The following is a 22947-nucleotide window of genomic DNA, read 5'->3' on the forward strand; positions in this document are numbered from 1 at the left end:
AAACAGGTGGCAGGCCAGATTTGGCCCATTTGCTGAACTCTGCTTTCTATAAATGGTATCATCCCTACCCTTCTACAACTTGCTTTTTATCATCCAAAATTATGTTTCTGAGATTTATCTATGTTGTCATGTCCAGCTGTAGTTCCCCTAATCCAAACAGTGCTACTCTCAACATGCTTGTACATGGTTCCTTTGACACATGTGAAAGAATTTCTCTAGGGTATACAATACCTGCTGGGTGGTAGGGTGTGGGCATTTTCAGCTTTACCAGATATTGCTCAACTGCTCTCTAAATATGATATACCAAATTATTCTCATACACACTTGTTATTGTCAATCTTTGAGATTTCTGTGCCAACTCGATGGAAGTGAAATGGTATCTCATTATCATGTTAGTACATATCTTAATAGTAGCAAGGTAAGAATCTTTTCAAATATTAGTTTCTATTGAACTTCTATTCTCATTCACAAAGTTTTAAAATTTAAAAATTTTATGTATCCTACATTTCTATTTTCTTTGCAAATCTCAACTTAAGTTTCATTTTTTTGTGAGTTCCCTGCCCATATTTCACAGAGTTGTTTTTTTCTTTCTGATGTATAGTTTTTATTTATTTTGGACACTAACCTTTGTCACCTATGTGCATTGCACAGTCATGACTTGTCTTTTCCCATGCTTCTGACGTCTTAATGTACATAAGTTTTAAATTTCCACATAGTCAAATTTATCAATCCTTTTCTTTGTAGTTTGTACGTGTTGAGCCTTGTTTAAGAACTAATTCCTTTCCCCAAAGATAAAGACTCTTGTATATTGCTTCAAAATGTTTCCGTTTTACTTTTATGTCTTTAGATTCTACCTCATGTGATAAAAGAAAACAAATTCCATCTGGATTTTTTGAATATGGGTAATCATCTGTTCCTGCACCATTTGTTGACATATCTACTTTCCCCACTGATCTGTAATGCCACCTCTATCATAGCACATGATACAGAACTGTACATATCCATCTGTATCTGTTGTGGACTCTATTCTGTTCCATTGACCTGTTTCTCTGCCTGCTGACAAAAGACTGTCTTAATTACTTGCAAGATGCCACCTCTCCCTCTTCAAAACTGCCTTGGTTATTCTTGCTCTTCCTTACAAATTTTAGAATCACTTTGTTGAGTTCAAAAAAATTTTTCTTTGGTGATTTTTTGCTGAAATTTCAATTTTATGAATAGGTATTAAAGGGGATTATAACAGATGGCTTTAAGAAGGCTTTAGGAAGACTAAGATTCAAATGATAATTTGTGAGTAATAGATTCAGGGTTCTCTGTTTTGTTGCCTTCTTTTTTTGCTACTGTAAATTGTTTCCTTGTAGTAGGTAAAACATTCAAGATGAAGTAGCAGGTTTTTCAGCCCCCGTAAGTCATCGGGATCTATTATTCAGAGCTGGAGAGGTGGTAAAAAGAGCTCCTAATTTTCCATTCATGGCACTGATTGCCACAGGGCTTAATTTTCTTTATTATCTTTAGCTCCTTCTTCCCTCTCAATTAGTTTCCCAAACTGCCATTCCATAGTACATTTTCTAGATGTTATTAATAGCTGTGTCTGGGAAAGGAAGTTACAAACTCAAACAAATTTTCAAAATCCTGTATTGTAAATCTCTCACTTGAGTTTTATAACGCAGTTTAGTACATCAAAGACTCTTAGTGGAATCACAGTGAAGAAAAATATGTGTAATTTTGTTTTAACTCCACATTTCACAAATTTTTTTGTGCATGAATGTTTATTTCTTGCATACTGATTAATATCCTACAGAAGAATGTTCCATGGAACATCAATTTGGGAAATGGTGTATTTCAACTAACAAGGAAAAGACAAGAAAAATTCAGACATTTCTGACTTCCACATTGTCAATCAGCAATAAGCAAATTTTTAAAATGCCAACTTCAAAACAAACTAATCAAAAAGCACCCAGCAAGCCTTTTAAAAATGCATAAGCATTGTTTTTTTACCTTGGGGTCTTAGTCTTGGCTTATACCTGATTAAACTTTTCCTTTAACTTGACAAGAGTTATGCTTTCCTTCCTATATCAGCACCGAAATCAAAGAACAGGCAGACATCTCAGATTTATTCTCCTCTCACTGTGAAAGCTATAGGAGTGTTGGCCTTATAACAACACAAACAAAAGAAATGCATCTGTCTTGCCCTAACTGGGCTTTAAGCACATCATTCTTGCTGCTGAGGGGCCTGAGGAGAACCAACAAACATACCAAAATTAAGTGACTTTTTGTTTATATTTTCTTCTTTCTGCTTTGTTGACACAGCAGGTATTAATCTGCTTGATGCACTGCTGGCCTGGTGGGGTAGGCCTGCGCAGCCGAGGATGGCAGGGGAAGAAGAGGTCACTGTGCCAGTCTCAGCAGACACCCTGGACAGAAAACAATGGTCTCTCCTGAAAAACATCTCTCCTTTCCAATAGGGCATTACTCCTTGCTGTTGTTATAACAAACATCTTCAATAACAGTCGTGGGTGAGTTTTGAGAGCCAGGCTCTTCCCAATTTTCAAGAGAAAAATATCGGCATTTCCCTTTCTCTCTTCAAACTACATTTGGCATTCATTCAAGAAACATTTACCTATTAAGTGCTTATTGTGGACCAGGCACTATACTAAGAGCTAGGGTTAGCAAAACTAGTAGTACAGTCCTTGAGAACCGGACAGTATAAATTAGAGGTTAAAGAATAAAATACTTTTTGAATACCCTCAAGAATACCACAAGCATTGCATGAAGTATAACTATGAAGACTTGGATCCTGACTTTAGAATAAATAGGCTCTCAGGATTGGGAGTGTGCCGGGGACTTTTTCTTGTTTTCTCTTGTATCCTGAGCCCAGATAAGGGCCTCTCAACAATATTTATTGGCTATTGAAGGAGCAAGGGGTTAGAGCCATCTAGAATGATTTAGCCATGCGTGAATCTTTTCTATTTTATTCCCAGCACTAGCCTGTCTAGCTTTCCCTTGACAGTGCTCCCTCACAGAGTGGCCCATTCCATCTTTGAGCAGCTATGTCAGGAAATCCTTCCTTACATGGCACAGAAATCCACCCCCCTCAACGGTCCACCCACAGATGTACATTCTGCCCTCTGGGACTCCACGGAAAACACAGAACAGTTCCCTCCACTGTTACTTTTTATTCTGAAAATTTTAAGTCTACAGAAAAGTTGAGGAACAGTACAATTAATACCCATATACTTTTCATCTATTCACCAATTATTAATAATTTCAAATATTTTCGGTTTTATCTCTTGCTGGTTTTTTTCTCATGAATCATTTGAGAGTATGTTGCAAACATAAGACTACATCACCTCTCAAAGTTTGGTATATATATCCTAAGAATAAGGATATTCTCCCATATAACTGCATTTGTATTATACAACTAAAAAAATAATATTAATAAAATATTATCTAAAATAAAATTTATATTTAAATTTTCTTAATTATCCCCAAAGTGTTTTTTTTTTTTTAATCTGGGATTTTAAAATTCCAGATTAAAAAAAATTCACATTATATTTTAATCTATAATATTTTTTTAGCCTTTTTGTATTTTTCATGACATTATCTTTTTTGCAAGGATTACTACTACATACGTGATATCTACATGTACTGCTAATGCACCATCTGGAGGCACATACTATCAGGTTGTCTCACTAGTGATAATATATAAATTGACCATTTGATCAAGAATGTGATCACCAGATCTCCTCCATGAAAAGGTACATTTCCCCTTTTGTAATTAAAAACTTAAAAACATATTTTAAGGCAGTGTGAATATCTTTCCTCCAACAACTTTTTATACAAGTTTTAGGAGCCATTGATGATCCCTGCCTGAATCAACTATTACACTGAGAATTGCAAAATGATGATTTTCTGATTCTATGATTTCTTCTACATGGATTTTTTAAATTCAATGTGTTAGAATCCATTATCATTTAAAATTTTTTTGATACCCAAATTGTCCCGTATTTGGCCAGTGGGAGCCTCTTGAAGGTGCCTCCTAGGCCTTTTTGACATGACTTCATTAGTTGAGCATTTCCTACCTTTCTGTCACATCAGGAGTCCAAGCTTACCTGTACTTTCCTCCTCCCCAGACCTAGAATAAGCCATTCATCAAAGGATCTCTGGTTCCTCTTAGTGGGGAATAGCATTTATGAGGAACAATTTTGCTAGTCTCTTCTACATGGCAGCCCTCCAGTTATTTCTGTCCCATACACCTCCCCAAACTGCCACACCTAGGCTAAATTCACTCAATTCCTCACACAAGTCTTCCTGTGACTTAGTTTTGATTTCTACTGTACTCTTCTGTTTCATATTCCCTGTTCCAACTCAGCTGATGTCTTCTATTCCAGTGGTACTTAACCTGGCTACACACCAGAATCACTGGGGGACTTCTTTAATAAACAGATTCCCAGGATCCACTCACTCCACTTACTGAACGAGAATCTCTGGGGTGGGGCATGGGACTCTTTCTTTTTTTTCTTTTATAGTTCCCCAAGTGCTATGAATATAGCCAGTCACTGCATACTTCAATTTTTCAAGGCCTAGTGAACCCAGAATTGGATATAATATCAAAAGTATGGTCTAGAGCTATTACTTTTCTTATACTGGACATTATACTTCTTTCAATGTAATTAAATCAATGCCGACATTTTTTGGGAGGTGGTGACAATGACATAAAAATTTGACTCTTGACAAATCTATGAAGAATTAAATCCTTCAAGACTTTTTCAAACATATTGTTAAGCCACATCTCCCCTATCTCCTCATGTTCCATTGCTCTTTCAGGCTTAAGTGTAAGGGTTTACATTTGTTCCAACTAAAACTCATATTGCTTGATTCAGTCAAACCTTCAGTATGTCAAGGTCTTATGCATCCTGATTTTATCATCCCAAGTATTTTTTACCCTTCCAGCTTTATGTCACTCACAGTTAAGCATGCTGTCAAAGTCCTCTCTCTTAGGTTGTCTTTTCTTTTCTTTTCTTTTTTTTTTTAAAGTATTAAAAAAATCAATCTTACAAACTTTTCTATGATTGTGATGGTGGTTACATAACTGTGTGTGTTTGCCAAAACACATAGAATCATACACCAAAAAGAGTGAATTTTAATGTAGTTGAATTATACCTGAAAAAAAAATCAGCCTTACATTTCAAATACTCAGCTATATTTTTCTCCCAGATTAGGTCTCACTAACTTATTTTGATTGACAGTTTCTGCAAAATGTATTGGTATTCTAACAGAGTTTTCATATTTTTATCCATTTGAGGCCAATGCATTCCAGGGTTTGATACCTTGAAAAAGTATGAGGGTTTGGTTTACCAGGCCAGTCAACCCAATGAATTCATTATCATCATTTTATCAGTTCCCACAAAACAAAATGCAAAGAAGAAGTGATGGAATGTGGAATAAGGAGAAAATAATATTAGAAAAATTACAATCCTTCACAGAACTGGGTTAAAAAAACTGAATACAGGCCTGTCATTCTTGCCTAGGAGTGGAAATTACACAATTTTCCACCTATAAGTTTGACAAGGATTTTTAAGAATATTCCTCAGTGCTGGAGATGGTCTTGTGAAACACACTCTCAGACAGCGTGGGTGAGAGGCTTAAGTGATATAACTTTCCAGGTCATTTGAAACTATCTAACAAGAACTTAAAGAATTCAATTGTGGGGACGGCCCCATGGCTTAGCGGTTAAGTGCGCGAGCTCTGCTGCTGGCGGCCTGGGTTCGGATCCAGGGCGCGCACCGACACACCGCTTCTCCGGCCATGCTGAGGCCAGTGTCCCACATACAGCAACTAGAAGGATGTGCAGCTGTGACATACAACTATCTACTGGGGCTTTGGGGGGAAAAAAATAAATAAATAAAATTATAAAAAAAAAAAAAGAGAATTCAATTGGAGTACATACATACTGATAAAAAATCTAGAAGGAATTACACCAAATTTTTAGCAGTAGCCAGCCATCTCTAGCTGATGGAAGATAGGCTGTTTTGTTTTGTTTTTTTTTTCCTTTTTTTTGTGAGGAAGATCAGCCTTGAGCTAACATCCGATGCCAATCCTCCTCTTTTTGCTGAGAAAGATGGGCCCTGGGCTAACATCCGTGCCATCTTCCTCTACTTTACACGGGATGCCGCCACAGCATGGCTTGACAAGCAGTGCATCAGTGCACGCCTGGGATCAGAACCTGCGAACCCCGGACCTCCAAAGTGGAGCTCACACACTTTGCTGCGCCACCAGGCCGGCCCCTTGTTTTGTTTTTTAATGCTTTGTATTTTTTTAAATATTTTTTAAACTTCTACAATAAACCCATGTTAGTTATAGTTAGGAAAAAATCAATACACATTTATACAAATATCAGTTAAAGAAAGGGAAGGAAAATAAACCACAAGAGGAAGGAAATGGAGATAAAATATTTTTTGTAAAGATTTATCTGTTATTGATAGGAATTCTCAAAATAAAATGTCTTCCAAGTGGTCAATAATTTTATAAAGAATTTTTGTTCATTGAATGAACAATATTTCCCTTGTGAAGTTTCTTTGAATGCCACAGAAGATTCAAATATACAGTAATTCTAAAAGGGATACTTGCACTGCCTCCAAACAATATTTTCCAAATAAGCTTTATACAGAATTATTAAATACTATAAATTCATACCTTGAAGAACGATGCTCTGGCTTATTTCGTTCGTTGCAATCTGTAAAAAAAGAAGACAGCTACATGTCAAAATGCTCTTTAGAAGCCCTGGAGAAGTTCTTAAATACCAGCTGTCATACCATTAGATTTCACAAAGGGATGTTCCAAGGTCGCTGTGTCCTCCCATGTATAAAGCTCTCCATCAGAGTTGAGAGGATCTGTCTAACAGAGGAGGTAGAAAGGATACAAAGAAAGACCGGCAGATCAAGTCTTTACGGTTTGTTAAAATCATGTACTTGGAAAATATATCATTGCATGTATTATTCCATTTTCTAAGATCTTTGCTGTTTTAAACACTTTGCTAAAACCAAAACAAATTTAGCTAAGGAAAGAAAGTAAGGAAACTGAAAAACCACAAATTACTCAGCTCAAAAAAATCATTCCATGAATCATGGTTGGCAAAAGCTTCTAACAGGATGGGGAGGGGCAAAAAATGAGCAGTCAGCTACAGCAACATCTGCAAATACACTAAGACCAGTACAGCCTCATCCTTAACTCTCTATTACCCAGAACTTTTCGGAAGTTGGATTTCAATGTTTCACAGATAATTAGGTCTCATGTGCTATATAGGTCAGTGGTTCTTAACCAGGGTGATTTCACCCCAGGGGACATTTTACAATGTCTAGAGACATTTTTGGTTGTCACAACTGGGGAGGAAGGAGCTACTAATGGGTAGAGACCAAGGATGCTGCTAAACATCCTACAATGCACCCTATAACAAAGAATTATCTCACCCAAACTGTCAACAGTGCTGAGGCTGAGAAATCCTGCTATAGGGTAAGAGACAAGAACACGGCTGCTTGAAGTTTTCAAAAGTGCCTCTTTGGACTGCTGTAAAATGCTGTTAATAACCTGAAGACTATTATACATAAGAGAAAGACCTATAAAACCTATAAGTTGTCTTTTTTGACTCTAACAATTTTTTTTCAGTCCATGCTTAAAAATAAATAAATAAAGTAAAAAGGTCTCAGTGTTATGGAACAACTAACAGAAAGCAATATGTAAGCCACAATAAAGTCCTACGCAATGACTTAAAAAAAAAATCCTACGCAACGTTATCAAAATATAGGTTTTAAAGTATCTTCCAAATTAACACTAACAAGATAGAATTTAATGGCAAAACAAAGATTAGACAGGAATTCTTGTTTTTTTTTTTCTTAATTTTATTGCTGGTGGAGCAGCATAAAGATAATGAAAACATACTCTAAAACTTCTAGAGAGAATTATGGAAGAAAAGGAATAGGATCAATTGTTTCTGAATGGGTTTATAATAAAAAAGAAATTTTTTTTTAAACCAAAGAGTTAGTACACAGGAAGATACTGTTCTCTGACAGACTAACAAGTAGGAACAGTCACAATAAAAAATGTTTGTTTAGATATAATGCTCTCCAAAATGCAGAATGTTAATATGCTTCTGGTTCCAATTTCTCTACACAGTGACTTAGTGTTATTGCCGCTTTTAAAACTTTTGTTTTAATTTAACTTGGTTTTGTGCCTCCCTTAAATAAAAATATTATGGTTTTTCACTTATTGAGTACTAAAAATTTCAGGTCTTAGCAATACATACAGCACATTTTAATCATTTTTTCAATCATTCCTCTTTAGCTTTTAGCCTGCTAATTTTGCTAGCAAAAGTAAAGTATAACGTCTCAAAGTAAAACGAGAAACTGGATGCAGATCAGCTATCCTCATACACAAAGCAACAACTCTTACCTGTGGCTAAAGATGAGCTAAAACTCTGCCCGTAATGCCATTTGATGTGGCTGTGATCCTAGTTTTGCATGTAATAGCAAATTCCCCCACAAATCTTCCTAGTGGTACGACACACAGGAGGAAGGGAGAAACAGAGTCACAATGCGTGTAAACAAGACTCAGCATCTGAGGGCTTCCCTCCAAGGCCTGTTCTCATTGGCAGATGTGCTATGACCAGTCTGCACAGCTGGAATGCAGCCACTCAGGAAGCAAATGGCTCATAGCTCTCCTTCGTTCTTGGTTAAAACAGGAAATTCTACAGTCATTTTTATACTTTCTGCTCTAAGAAAATACAAATGCCTCCCCACAGTACTTCTCTATTGAACTAATAATTAAAAACCAAGAAAATAACTTGATAATCTGTTGGAGGTCATTTTAGACATTTCTTTCCAAATTCACTCTTAGCATTATACGTGTTACATTCCTATGTAAATACGCATACACAGTGTTTATAATATGTTACTCCAGGACCCATATAGTTGATAATTTGAGGATAAGGGTAAATTACCCATTACAATATTTCCCATCCTCCACCTCTTGACAATGGAAAACAAATTAAAACACATGTTCTTTGCTTCATCTTTTTTCTCAAAGTATACAAATAACTGGATTTCACATTTTGTCAGAAGCCATCTTTTAGCCTGAATACACATAAACATGTAGTATGTATATGTTGTGTATTGTGTGCCTACACATATTTTTATATACTTATTTTAAGCAAAGTAATTTTCATGACAGCCAAAAATATTGTGCAATTGTCAAGAAATATATTAGTGGTAATGCTGAATTTCTGGCAAAATAATAAGGGTTATTATTCTGGTCCAAAAGCCAAGAATGAACAAAACAAAGCACTAAGGGTAGATTTGAGATCTGGATCTTGCCAACAATAATAAAACATTTGGATAAAATAACCCCAAGAAAAATGAGAACAGATCTATAGCAAACATAGAAATTTCATTTTGACTGTATACAGCACTTGAAGCATATGGATTTTATTCATTTCAAGTCAAATATTCTTTGGCACATTGCCCCAAATTTTTTTCCGGAGTTTCTAATTTTTAAATAATTTGAAGGGAATATACTTGCAAAGTCTTTCCAAACTTTTACATAATTAGAAATCATACAAACAACTTACTAGCCCAAAGTCTCACCATTTCTACAAAAAGTTATTAAAAATAAGAACGCCCAAGGGCTGGCCCTGTGGCATAGTGGTTAAGTTCAGCGCGCTCCACTCCAGTGGCCAAGTTTGGTTCCCTGGCGCAAACCTACACCACTCATCAGTGGCCATGCTGTGGCAGCGACCCACATACAAAATAGAGGAAGATTGGCACAGATGTTAGCTCAGGGCAAATCTTCCTCAAGCAAAAAAAAAGAGGAAGATTGGCAACAGATGTTAGCTCAGGGCGAATCTTCCTCAGCAAAAAAATAAACAAATAAATAATAAACAAGAATGCCCAAACTCTACAATTTAGTTGGCAAATGCTGCACATTTGCTGTGCATAATGTGCTAACTTCAGGGGCCCAAGCAGAGCATGATGATTTAGGTCACTCAAAGATCAGAAGTACACTCTCAAGGTAAAGATCAGCACGGCTGGATGGCTATGTAAAAAGTCTGTTGTTTTTGTAGGTATATGTCACTCATACATACATACACACACACACACACACACACACACACCACTAGAGAGCACTTGCGTTCCCTGACTCTACTCATCCATGTCTCCTGGTTAATGAAGCTAATTGAGGAAATGGGAGAATACTTTGGAAGCAGATCAAAGGCAGAATGTTGCAAAGGGTGTTGATGGCTGTATGTGTGTAAATGTTGTGGGGAGATGTAAGGAGGCAATGGGGGAACCCATGGCACATCAAGGGGCCCAAGAATCTGCATAGTGGTAGGGAGTTACCATGGGTCAGTGACTCTGTATGAGAACTCCATATTACCCCAATTTTCCTGCCAGCATCATTCTGGTTCTAAGTAATCTGGACATATCTGATTCTAATGCTTATGTATTTAGGTGGTATACCACTTATGTAGAAATGAGCCCTGTTCTGGCAGGGACAGCTTTTTAGGAATGGCTAGACAGATCCTACTGATGTATAACCATTCAAGGTGGTTCTGAATCTAATAATATGACAAACACTTTGAAATGAAGATGACAAAAATGCAAATGTCATCTTTTGCTTTGATTAAAACTAAGAAGAATGGCCAACTCAAATCTTATTAGAATCTATTGTAAGACATTCAGGCTTTGAGGATTTGACTTTGATCACTTAACTGGAAAGAAAATCAAACCCCATTGTGTAGGGACTTACACTACTAACTCAAGTCGGCAGTGTAAGGTCCTAAATCATTCTTTGAAATTAGTGGTAAGACTCAGTCCACATGAATGAATACAGTCGTCCCCCCTTATCCATGGGCATACATTCCAAGACCCCCAGTGGCTGCCTGAAATCATAGATAGTATCAAACCCTATATATATATGTACTATGTTTTTTCCTACACATACATACCTCTGATACAGTTTAATTTATAAATTAGGCACAGTAAGAAATTAACAACAATAATTAATAACAAAATAGAACAATTATAACAATATACTATAATAAAAGTTACTGTAGATTTTAGCAACCTCAGCATATAATCTTTTTTTTTTTTCTTATTAAGTTAAGAACTTTCACCTTTTCACTTAAAAGAAGCACTTTACGGCTTCTTTGGCATATCAGAACTGCCAGCGTCACTACTCTTGAGCTTGGGGGCCAGTATGAAGTAAAATAAGGGTTACTTGAACACAAGCACTGCGATACCGGGACAGTCGATATGATAACGAGAGGGATACTAAGTGACTAACGGGGTGGGTAGCGTATACAGCGTGTACACACTGGACAAAAGGATAGTTCACCAGGGCCAGAGGGGGTGGGACGGTGCAAGATTTCATCATGCTACTCGGAGCGATGTGCAATTTAAAACTTATAAATTCTTTATTTCTGGACTTTTCCATTTAATATTTTCAGACCGTGGTTGACCACAGATAACTGAAACCATGGAGAGCAAAATTGTAGATAAGGGGGGACTACTGTATACACAGACACATTCACAATAGAGTAGGAAGCGGTATAAAGGAATCTGTCTTGTACCTTATATTGGAGCACTAAAATCTCTATTTAGAATGAGTATTATCTATAAAGGGATTTTGAGTCATACTCCCAAGCATTACTGTCAAATTCCAACTTGGGAGTATATAATATATATTATTTTTAAAAAACAGATCAATCCTACATAAATGCTTTGTGCCATTCAGTATTAACTAAAGGATACACAGATCCTGAAAAAGAATTCTTTGCAGTAACAATTATCATTACGTCTTTACTTATGATAAGCAGAATAAATAAAACAATGAATCCATCCATTAGAAGACAGAAGATATTCAGGGTTCAGGAATCTTACTTTGGTGAGATAGCAATCAAAGAATCTTACTTTAAAAGATAGCAAAATTGGTTCTACTCAAATAGAATACAGATGGAATTTTACATCTGAGATCAGAGTTTCAGAGACTTTTCTAAAATCTTTAAATGATTCTAATATTAAGGCAGAGAAAACTGCAAATATATGTCTACTTGAAAACAAGCCAATGTTCATTCTACAAAATTACTGACACCAACTAATACCTATTCACCTCCTCTTTCTAATTCCATTTCACCACCTTTGTTCAGGTGTGTTTTCAAACTGATTTTTAGTCACTTTTGAGACTCCCACAGTGACTAGTATATTCCTCTTTTAAACGGTAGGTTTTCAATAAATATATTTGTTGTTGAACTTAAGTAAGAAAGTTACTACTTTTTTAGTCTAAAACACCTGTGTTTTAGAAATTAGAAATTAAAGACAATCTCTGTGAGTTACCAAAGCAGGAGAAAAATGAGGCATCTTATAGAGAAGTTTACATGACTGCTCCCCACACTTTCATGGGTAAGTGGGAAAGTTTGGTCTACAGCATGTCAATACTGACATCTTTCATTAAGTGCCTAAACTCATTAAAATGCAGCACCCTAATGGCACATGGAGGGAGAAATTAGAGATGGAAGGGAAGTTTTTTCAATACGGGAGTTTATGTTTCAACCAAGAAGCAGATTGTCTCTGGAATCTGTTTTCTCCTTCCGATGCCCGCTGTCTGTACCTGCATTTTAGGTTCTAATCAGCACTTGTCCAGACTGTTGTGTCTTGACTAGATTTTCTGGTTTAGTCTCTTCCTCTCCAATTCAGCCATATTGCTGGCCAGATAAACCCATTATCTTAGAAATTTAGAAAAATTACAAGTCACTACATGCCGTAGATCTTGAGAGGATTACATGAGATAACCACAGCAACATCCTTAGCACCTTGCCTGTGCGTGGTAACCACTCAACAAATGTCAGCTGCCATTGTGTTGTTAACAGGCTAGCTATTAACTAGCTGTAGTGACTAGTACTGCATTGTAGTGATTGGACAAGTTACTTGACCTCTCTAAACCTCAGTTTTCTCATCTATAAGATGGGGAAGAATACTATCCTTACAGAGTTTTTGTGAGGATAAATGTATTAAAGGACATAAAGAGCTTAGCTCAGTACCTGGGACATAAATTCTACAACTCTAATTCTGTTACTACTGTTCTTATGATCTTTAATGTCTGGCTCAAGCACCATCTTCTTGATGAAACCATCCCTGACTCCTCTTTTCCTTTAGCATCCATGTATTTGTTTCCTATTGCTGCTGTTAACAAGTTACCACCAACAGTGGCTTAAAACAACAGAAATTTATTATCTTAGAGTTCTAGAGGCCAGAAGTCAAAAACAGGTCTCACTAGGCTATCAAATAGTTTGCAGGGCTACATTCCTTCTGGAGGCTCTAGGGAGAATCTGTTTCCTTGCCTTTTCCAACTTGTCAAGATCACCTGCATTCCTTGGCTTGTGGCCCCTTCTTCCAACAGAGTAGCATCTTTAACTCTCTAATTCTGACTTCCTCTTCTGCCTCACTCTTCCACTATAAGGGAGGTTTACGATTACTTTGGGCCTGCTAGGATAATCCAAAATAACCTGTTTATGTCAAGGTCAGTTGATTAGCAACCTTAATTCCTCTTTGCCATGCAATATAACATATTTCCAGGTTCCAGGGATTAGGACATGGACATCTTTGAGGGGGGAGCATTATTCTGCCTACCACATCCAATCTGAACTCTCATACTATCTATACCACTCACTTGACACTTAGCACATGATAGTGTGTATTGTTATTTAAGGTTTTAGGCAGGTGTCTGTCCCCTTATCTAACCAGTGTGTCTGACGAAGGTAGGACTCTGTCTCAGACTCTGCTTCACAGTCAGCCCTCTGTAAATGTTTGTTGATAATGACAATATCCAATGCCCGCCTATTCCCTTTTCTACCCTGTGTCCTTTAGGCTGTAGTTGGTCATTGATACATCTGATATTGCTGAAAAATGTGTCTTCCTACAAATTCCCATATATTTTTTTACTTTTTATAAACACAATAGTGATTTAAGAGTCATCTTTGCCCTAAAACAATCCACATTTGGTCTATTCTTCTGTCTCAAAGTAGCTCTCACCAAACCAAACCATACATAAGAGAAAAAAACTACAGCACATTTGAAGTGGAAGAAGAATCAGCTATTTGGCAACAGGCTGCTACTTCTTTTTAATAGTCTTTAAAATGGTTCAACTGAATAATATTGATTGTTGAGTTCAACTAACTATTGAATCAGGCTTTTTATGATTTGGGTTTTTTACGTTAGCCGTCTCAGAGATGAAAAATCAGAGTCACCATCTGCACTGCCCCTTTTCACCCCAAGGTGAATGGGGCAGAGACTTTGGGAAGATGGACATTTCATCAGTGCCACTCAGGTCTTGGGAAGCAAGGTGGTGCTGTTACCATCCAAGGGGGGTCGTCTGCTCTCCACAAGACATGCCAACAGTCAAGAGGCAAGGTGGTAGGAGAGAAAGGACTTTATTACAGCCTGTTAGCAAGAGGGAAGATGGCCGACTAATGTCCAAAAGAACCATCGTATAGAACAAAGACTACAGGCCAGTTATATAGGGGGCTGGTCTCCGGGTGGGGGAAGCGTCTGGTCTTAGTTCCTGATAGTTCTTTGTTTTACTGGATATGCATCAGAGACGGACGGGAGCAATGCCCTATACTCTGATCTTTCAGTTGTCATTGATGATGGCTATCAGCATAGACTCTCTGCCCGGGGGTCATCACATTCCTAAGGAACTCAAAAGAACAAAGTCATCAACTTATAGAAGCTGGGAGGGGCCACAAAATCTACAGAGCATGTCTTGGTTAGTTAATCAGAAGTCATTCAAAGTTACAATATGGTTTCTTTTCTACAATATGGCTTCCGTTATGTCAACCTTGTGTTGAGCCAGTATCCGTGTGGGGAGCGGAAATGGAAGCAGGCTTAGGAACAGGGTGTGATCAACTCTCCTTGATGTTCCCACCTCAAGCTCCCTAATGATTCTCTTATCTTAATAATTACTTTCATAACTCTTTTTGTTACAAAAGTCTCACTTTTTTCAGCAAGTAAAACTTGTGATTTAAGGAGAGATAAAAAGACTGTTAGTTAAATATAAATCTCAATTCCCCCAACTGCCAAATAAAAATATTAGGCCCATATTCAAAATATTAGGCCATTCCTAAGAGTTTTTCTAAAAGAGTCAAAAATTTTACCTGGAATAAGATATGCTACAAGGAAGGTAACCTGAGAAAGCGAAGCAATAACAGGGATAGCTTTCAATGTTTCCCAAATTTTAATAACCTCTTGGATAGTCACAAAGCATATTAGTATCTTAAAGGCTCTGAGAAATCTTTCAATTAAAAAAATTTGTTTAACTTTGTTTAACACAGCACTTTCCAAACTAATATCTAGTAACTCAGCATGAACAATACTATCACATTATCACCATCCACTCCCCTGGCAAACCAAGATCCCTTATACGGAGGTGGGCATTTGTCATCACCATGTCCAGCACCATGCCTGACACACCCTTCTCTAATGAACTGAACTCCAACTGGTGTAGGGTCAAGCACAGGATCCAAACACAAAAGGGATTGGGAAGTAATGACAAATGAATCTCTCTTCCAATCAATTAGGTCAAACCCTGATCTTCTAAGATTATATTAAATGTGTCTTTTCTTTTTTCTTTTTTTTTTTTTAAGATTTTATTTATTTATTTTATTTTTTCCCCCCAAAGCCCCAGTAGATAGTTGTATGTCATAGCTGCACATCCTTCTAGTTGCTGTATGTGGGACACGGCCTCAGCATGGCCGGAGAAGCGGTGCGTCTGTGCACGCCTGGGATCCCAACTCGGGCGCCAGCAGCGGAGCGCCCGCACTTAACTGCTAAGCCACGGGGCCGGCCCAAATGTGTCTTTTCTTTAATCCCGTCACTTATTTATCTTGGATTTTGCATCGTTTAGGTTAGTTTGTTCATTTTAGAATTATAGGTTCCACAAAGAAGGTGAGCACTTAGTGCCTCCAGGTATCTACTACCACATCATACCCATAATGGGAAGTCAAGAAATATTTCATATGACAATCTAGATAGAGGTTAAAAGCAGGACCTCTAGGGTAGACAGGCCTTGTTTTAAGATCTTGCTTCACTATTTATTTATTACCTGAATGACCTTAGCAAGATATTTAACCTCTATAAGCTTCAATATCCACCTCTGTAAAGGGGCGATAATAGTAATACCCATCTTACCAAGTTGAATAAGGATTAAATGAAGAAATACATGTAAAGGATAGTACGGTTGCTGACTATGAAAAGTGCTCAATAAATGTTTACTATCATGATGATAATATCAGGGATTCAGAATATTCACAAAGTTTCTGATATTGTGGGTTATCTAAAAGGTTAATTATCCTTTGTCCAATATGAATTTTTTTAATTCTGTAGGATTTTTTTCTTAATACTGCTCAAGAGGACAGGAATGTACCAATAAATAATTTCCACACCTTCCCCTACCCAACTGCTCCAGCTTCTTTCTGTTCCCAGCCCTTTTGAACCAAGGGCTACTATGAAAAATTAATTAATCTGATTTTCACTTTTTTCATTTTCCCACTGCAGCTTCTGACAGAAGTGATAAATATGCCCTAGAAGTAAGCAGCAGAAGGGAGAAAGAGAACTAAAAGGCAGATAGAGGCAGTTTCTTCAGGATGAAAAACTGTGCCAACCATGGATTGGTATCCCTCCCGTTTCTTGAAGCCCACTCCTTGAAGTCTTTCCTCATCTCTAGTTCATCCTGTGGGTATATAAGCCCTCACACTCATTTCTTGAGACTCAAGAACTCTAAAATAAATTTCCTGAGTAGGATGAATGAGTGATAGAAAGAAAGAAACTAAATAAATTAAATATAAATATTTTATCTATTTATGAAATTACTGAAATCTGCCTCCATATTTTAGGATAGTATGGATCTCCTCTACAAGAATCCACAAAACAAAGATTAAAATTTTTTTATTTCAGGTGCCAAAGGATAAATAATATCTCTAACCACAGGTTGCTTTTTCAGCTGTTAGGGTAAAAACAAAGATGGTTTTTTTCTTTAAAGGGCAAAAGGCCCATTCGTACTGTTTCTTCTTCCTTTCGTTCTGATTAATTAGCAGATCTCGTAACAAAGTTTTACCTTCATACAGCTGACTCTGCAAAGCTAGCAAATATCAGAAACCACTGTAACCAAGAGACACCTTCATCCACAGAGAAGCAGGAAATGAAGGGAAGACCACATTATTCCTAATACCAGGCACCTCAGTCTGGTGTAAGAACACTCAACTGTGCAAACCTTTCCTACATGGATGAGGATTTTTCTGATCTGAGTCTTCAAACAGATTTTTATCCACAGTAAGGCAGTTTTGGTCTCTAATCTAGAACGATGAAAAAAATTTTTCTCTTTTAATCAAGAAAAGGTAAAGCCGCATCCAGGCCTTGCCACATTACCTTACCTAGGGATAGAGAATGCATTCGCTGTACAATACACTGCTTCTTACAAATTCAAGCCCACCTATCTCCTTCCTCTCTGCTTTATTAACAAACTTCCATCTGTACAACTAGCTTCAAAAGGCTACTGGAACACAAAGAAGGAGAATGCCCAATTGTCTCATCCTATTCTTCAACTGCGTAGAATGCCTCTAAAGTTAAGTGCTCAGTTCTGATTTTTCTCAGTTTTAAAGACTCACAGGATCCTTGCATGAGAGGAGACCTGAGTGACATCTCCAACTCTGCTTTGAATCCTTATTTGATTTCCCACAGGCAGATATAATACTTCTACTCCGCCCACCCCCACCCCCCCAACACACACAGAGTGCGTAGGACCTGTAGGCATTTATCACATTTTGACTCATGTTATAATTCTCTTTAACTATGTCTTATTGCTTCCACTATTACAAGTACCTTCAAGACAAAGCCTTTTTATATACCTTGTAATGCCTGGCAAAGCACCTTACAAAGAGTAGGTACAACATAAGTATACTGGTATGAGTCCTCTCCAACACCTCTGCAAATTGGAAATCAGCTGAGCTAAAAAAGCCTTTGTGTTGTTGGTGTTTCTTTTGGGGGCTGGGGGTGGGGAGGAGCCATTGTTACTAATTCATAGAAAAGAAAGATTTTGCATTACCATGCAAAGGCTTCATATAGTTCTGATTTGGAATAACAACATTTTAAAGTACTACCTCAGAGTTGCAGAATTAGTAAAACCATTATTTTCATGTAATAAAAAATGCACTGTTTAAGGGAGGAAAAAAGCAATGCAATTATCACAAAGAAGCACAGGAAGCTACACAAAGGATTCACTTCTATGGCTCCCAGGTCACAAAGAACAGCTGAGATAAGTTCAAGAATTGGCCACCAGCATAACAACAACGATGACAACGACAATGACAACTATTATTCATCGAGTGTTTACTATGTTAGAGGCATTCTTAATACATTCTCATTTAATCTTCACAGAAGTCCCATGATGCAAGTCTTTTCCATTTTATTGATGAGAAAGCAAAGTCTCAGAGAAGCTAGTTAAATAAAAAGGGAACATGAATTTTCAAACCTGGATGTGAAGTATCCCAAAGTCCCTGCTCTTTCTGCTACATCAGACGGCTGGAGGACCCACTCGTTTGATGAACTACATGGCAAAAGTGTAGAAATCTGTTCACCACAAGCCACACTTATATTTCAGTATCAGATAGTGTGTTGTTTACAGACTGAGTCCAGGGTCTCAAATTCCTTCCAATTGTCTCTGAGGTTTTCTTCAGCTCCACAAAACATACAAACATCCTCTCATAAATTCCTAAGCATATAGAAAATTTTGACTTGGGCGTCTTAAGACAAGCTCTCTGAGCTGAGAGAACAGCTCCAATTCATTACCTAGTGCTATCAATAATCTTATGCTACTAACTGCAAAGGTATGGGCTCAACAGAGTTTGGATACAGGTACATCATGATAGGGACAATTATTATAAACTTAACAGATTGTGAGGTATATTTGGGTTTTGTTAGAATATTGTTTGTTGTTAATTCCTGTACCTTCAGAGTGAAATTTTTAAAAAAGAATAAAGTGACCTGAGAGAATTACTATATTTTTATAGGACAACAATCTGGGTCTTGCTGATTTTCTTTTTAAATACAATTAGCCATTTTTTATTGCAATGCAAAGTCCATTCTTTGCACTGCAATAAAAAAAAACTATCTTAACAATGATAGTTAAGGGCCGGCCACGTGGCTTAGCAGTTAAGTGCGTGCGCTCCGCTACTGGCAGCCCGGGTTTGGATCCCAGGCGGGCACCGATGCACCGCTTGTCCGGCCATGCTGAGGCGGCGCCCCACATACAGCAACTAGAAGGATGTGCAACTATGACATACAACTATCTACTAGGGCTTTGGGGAGAAAAAGGGAAAAAAAATAATAATGATAGTTAAAACATACAAACATTGGGTGATAAGGAGGAAGAATTATAAGATTTATTAGCCACATACCAGAAATTGGCTCTCGGGCAGCTTATGTGTCATTGATGCAAACCAGACTTTCAGATATCTTGGGTTTGCCTGTCATCACCATCGAAGAAGATTTCCACACTAACTACTCCACACCCAGACTCACTGACCCATGTTGAAATATGTTGTTTGCATCATTCATGGATTAACCTTCCCACCTAAGGCAAGTAAAAAACAGGTCTGAGAAACAGAGTGATTATTTGGTTAGGGGCCACTTCCAGCAATACAGAGATGAAATACAGGACCTATTCTACTTTATCAGAAACCCAAATAAGGTGTTGTGTGCTTTCTTCTCACAGAGCCATGGATGAAACACCTGCAGATGCAGGTGAATGGGATCAACCTTAGCACCCTCTGGCTCAACTTGCTCCGCACAGATTTCTCAGATCTAGCCAGCTCTGGCCCAGAGGAAAAAGAAAAAAGATAAGGTTGACTGTCTTGGAGGATAAGAGATTGAGGAATACAGTTGGAATACAACAAAATCTACTTTCAACAAACTTATAATCTACACTGAGATGCAAGAGCAAACAATCTCTAACACAAACTGCGAGTACAAAAAGTGCAAAAAGACCTTAACATTCTTGATTGATACTGTGGGAGATCAAAATTTGGCCACCCTGAAATATATCTCTTTACCTTGATTGTTTTCTCTGAAGGACATTTGACCTCCCCCACTAACTGCCTAAAGAATTTAATATGGTGGCTCCTTCCTGGAACAGATCTTCTATCATAATGGCTGTAAAGATAATGTAGGATAGAGATTACAATAGCAAAGGCACCAAGCCTCTTTTATCAAAAACTCTGTCTCTCCCTGACCATATTATCTATAGATGACCCCGAAAAGAATTGTCCTCCTGCCCTCTGAAGTCCCAGGCCACTACCCACCCCCAACACGCTCCTCGCCTTTAGCTGCAATACTTAAGCAAGCAGCTTAGACAGAGGGACGAGTTGCTCATTTCTGAGTTTCTCCCATGTATACATGTTATTAAACTTGGTATTATTTTCTCCTGCTAACCTGTCTTGTTGATTATTTGGCCAGCCATAGAACCTTAAGGAAAAGGGCAGAGGGAGATTCTCCCTCTTCCCCCGACAATACGTCAGAAGAATTGTAAGAATCTGCAAAATCTTTTAACAAAAATGTTTGTACAAATTCCTAGACCTCTCTCAAACGACAATTTCACCAAAATCCATGCATTTTCTGTGCACATCTTTATAGCATGAGTTAACTGCATTTTCAACTTTCACTACAGTTTTACCAATCACTTGGACTGGTGTATTTGCTTTGCAGCAGGAATAAAAAATTCCTGCCTCAGCTCACATGCAAATTACTTGGACTTACAGGGTGGTTAATGAATAATCAAATGGTGAATATTAAATAAATGAATGCCCAGGAGCTACTGAAATATAGAATTAGAAGGGAAGGTTGTGACTAAGAAATCTTCAAAGGCTTTCCAGAGTACACAGCATTTGATTTGAGCATAACTTTAGGTTGGCAAAATTTGAGAAGTAAATATGGGATGAAGGGCATCTAACTCTAGGAGAACCACATATACAAAAGAGTGAAGGTGCAAAGAACTGAGGGAAAGTGTTGAGTAATCTAGTTGTAGGTAGAACTCAGGGTATGAGGAAACTATATTGGGAGATGATCCTACAAAATTAATTCAGAATCTTATTGGGGCAATTCACGAATGTTATGCCTTAGCATTTGTACTTTTCTGTAGGCAATGGAGAAAGTAACCTGGTGGGATGGACTGGAGTGGAAGGGTGGAAGATGGAAGCAGAAAGACCACTAACAACAGTATAAACCAGGATTAAAAGCCTAACATAAGGAAAGAGTAGGAGGAAATGAAAGTGAGAGGGTTGAGTGGAAACAGACAGGATTAGAATGGGAAATATGTATTCAGGGAGGAAGCAGGAGTAACGATACGGTACATGGTATATGCTACCGTCAACTGAGGTTAGGAACAAAGGAAGAGGAGGAAGCAAGATGGCAGAATGGGTGGGAATATATCATGTTTAGGATAGATTAAGTTTGACGCCTCTAAGTGAAAAATCGCATGGAAATGTTTACTTGACTCATTCAAGATGACTGAATATGTAGTTATATCCACCCTTCCCTGCCACTAAACGTGAAATGATAATAAAATAAAAAAAAAATCTGAATGGAACCATAACAACATTAAAAAAAAAACACACACACAACAATGAAAGTCATCAACGGATCAGACTCCTGAGAAATTTGAAACCAGAGTCCAAGACATCAGAGGTTAAATATGAATTCCCCCTAGGGAGCTCCTCCTGAGTCAAAGAATAAAAAGTAGGCCCCTGGGCAACCATGAAGACAGTTAATTAAAGAGCTGCACCCAGCTACTCAGGACTGCCCAGCCCACTCCACAACCAATTACACCGAGGAGCCGGTCAGGGATTCCCTTTTGAGCTAAAGGCAGAAAACTGCTATCCATACAAAGTTGGTGATTTGCCTGAGAAGACTCCCAGTGGGGGACTTGAGAGAGAAAAAGAGTAGAATTTAAAGTATTTAGGATTTAAGGTAACTTCGAACCCAGAAATTGTTGGGAGACAGACTCTAGAGGTACAATACAGTAAACCACTCCATCTCCAGATATATCTCACCCCTAGAATAACAACTTCCTTACTTTGGCAGTTTTGGGGGTCTGAGCTTGCCTTCCTCCTCCCCTACAGGAAAACCCACCTATTGGTATGCCACATGAGTATACCCATTGACACAGTCAGTTATATCAGAGGAAAGCATTTTTGGAGAAACAAACCCACTACTTATATTAGTCAATTTAGTCTTTCATTGTTAACATGTACCTACAACCAATAATAAAGAAACATCTAAGGAAAATCAATAGTGTAAAAGAGAAAGACCAAAATGTACGATCAATTCTGGATCAAAGAGAAAGAGAATACTTAATATATTCTAATTGGTATCCTCATAAATGAAAAAGCATGTTACATCTATAAAAGAAGGAAAATCTGCTGTGAAAAAGGAGTAAACAGAAAATAAGAAACAGTTCTTGGAAATTAAATATATGATTATGGATATAAAAGATTAAGCAGATGGGCTAAACAACAGAATAGACACAGCTGAAAATTGAATTTGTAATCTGAAAAATAAGTTGACAAAATTTTAAAGAACACAAGTAAAAAACTCAAAGAGATGAAAGTGATAAAAATTAAGAGCAATGGAGAATAGATTCAGGAGATCCACATCATTCATAAAATCAGCATTTCAGGAGAAGAGAACAGAGATAATAGAGGGGACAAGATGCTCAAAGAAATGACAGATGAAAAGTTATAAACAGGAAATAATCCACCGTGAGAACTTAATACATAAATGTACAAAAGGAGATTTATTTTAAGAACATGCTCCAAAATTCTGTTAGGAGAAAATCTTTCAAGGAGAAGGATAG

General features: G+C 37.5%; 1 protein-coding gene across 3 annotated transcripts in view; it reads right to left on the minus strand.

Annotated features, from left to right (window-relative positions):
- SH3D19 (SH3 domain containing 19) overlaps positions 1-22947 on the minus strand; it is a 162974-nt gene that overhangs the window by 77441 nt on the left and 62586 nt on the right. For all 3 annotated transcript variants that reach the window (XM_058550186.1, XM_058550187.1, XM_058550185.1), the window contains exon 2: positions 6694-6733. In XM_058550186.1, the coding sequence (XP_058406169.1) occupies positions 6694-6733 (40 nt within the window). The remainder of the gene's footprint in view (positions 1-6693; positions 6734-22947) is intronic.

This window comes from Diceros bicornis, chromosome 11 (assembly GCF_020826845.1).
Source record: "Diceros bicornis minor isolate mBicDic1 chromosome 11, mDicBic1.mat.cur, whole genome shotgun sequence".
NCBI classification, from domain to species: Eukaryota; Metazoa; Chordata; class Mammalia; order Perissodactyla; family Rhinocerotidae; genus Diceros; species Diceros bicornis.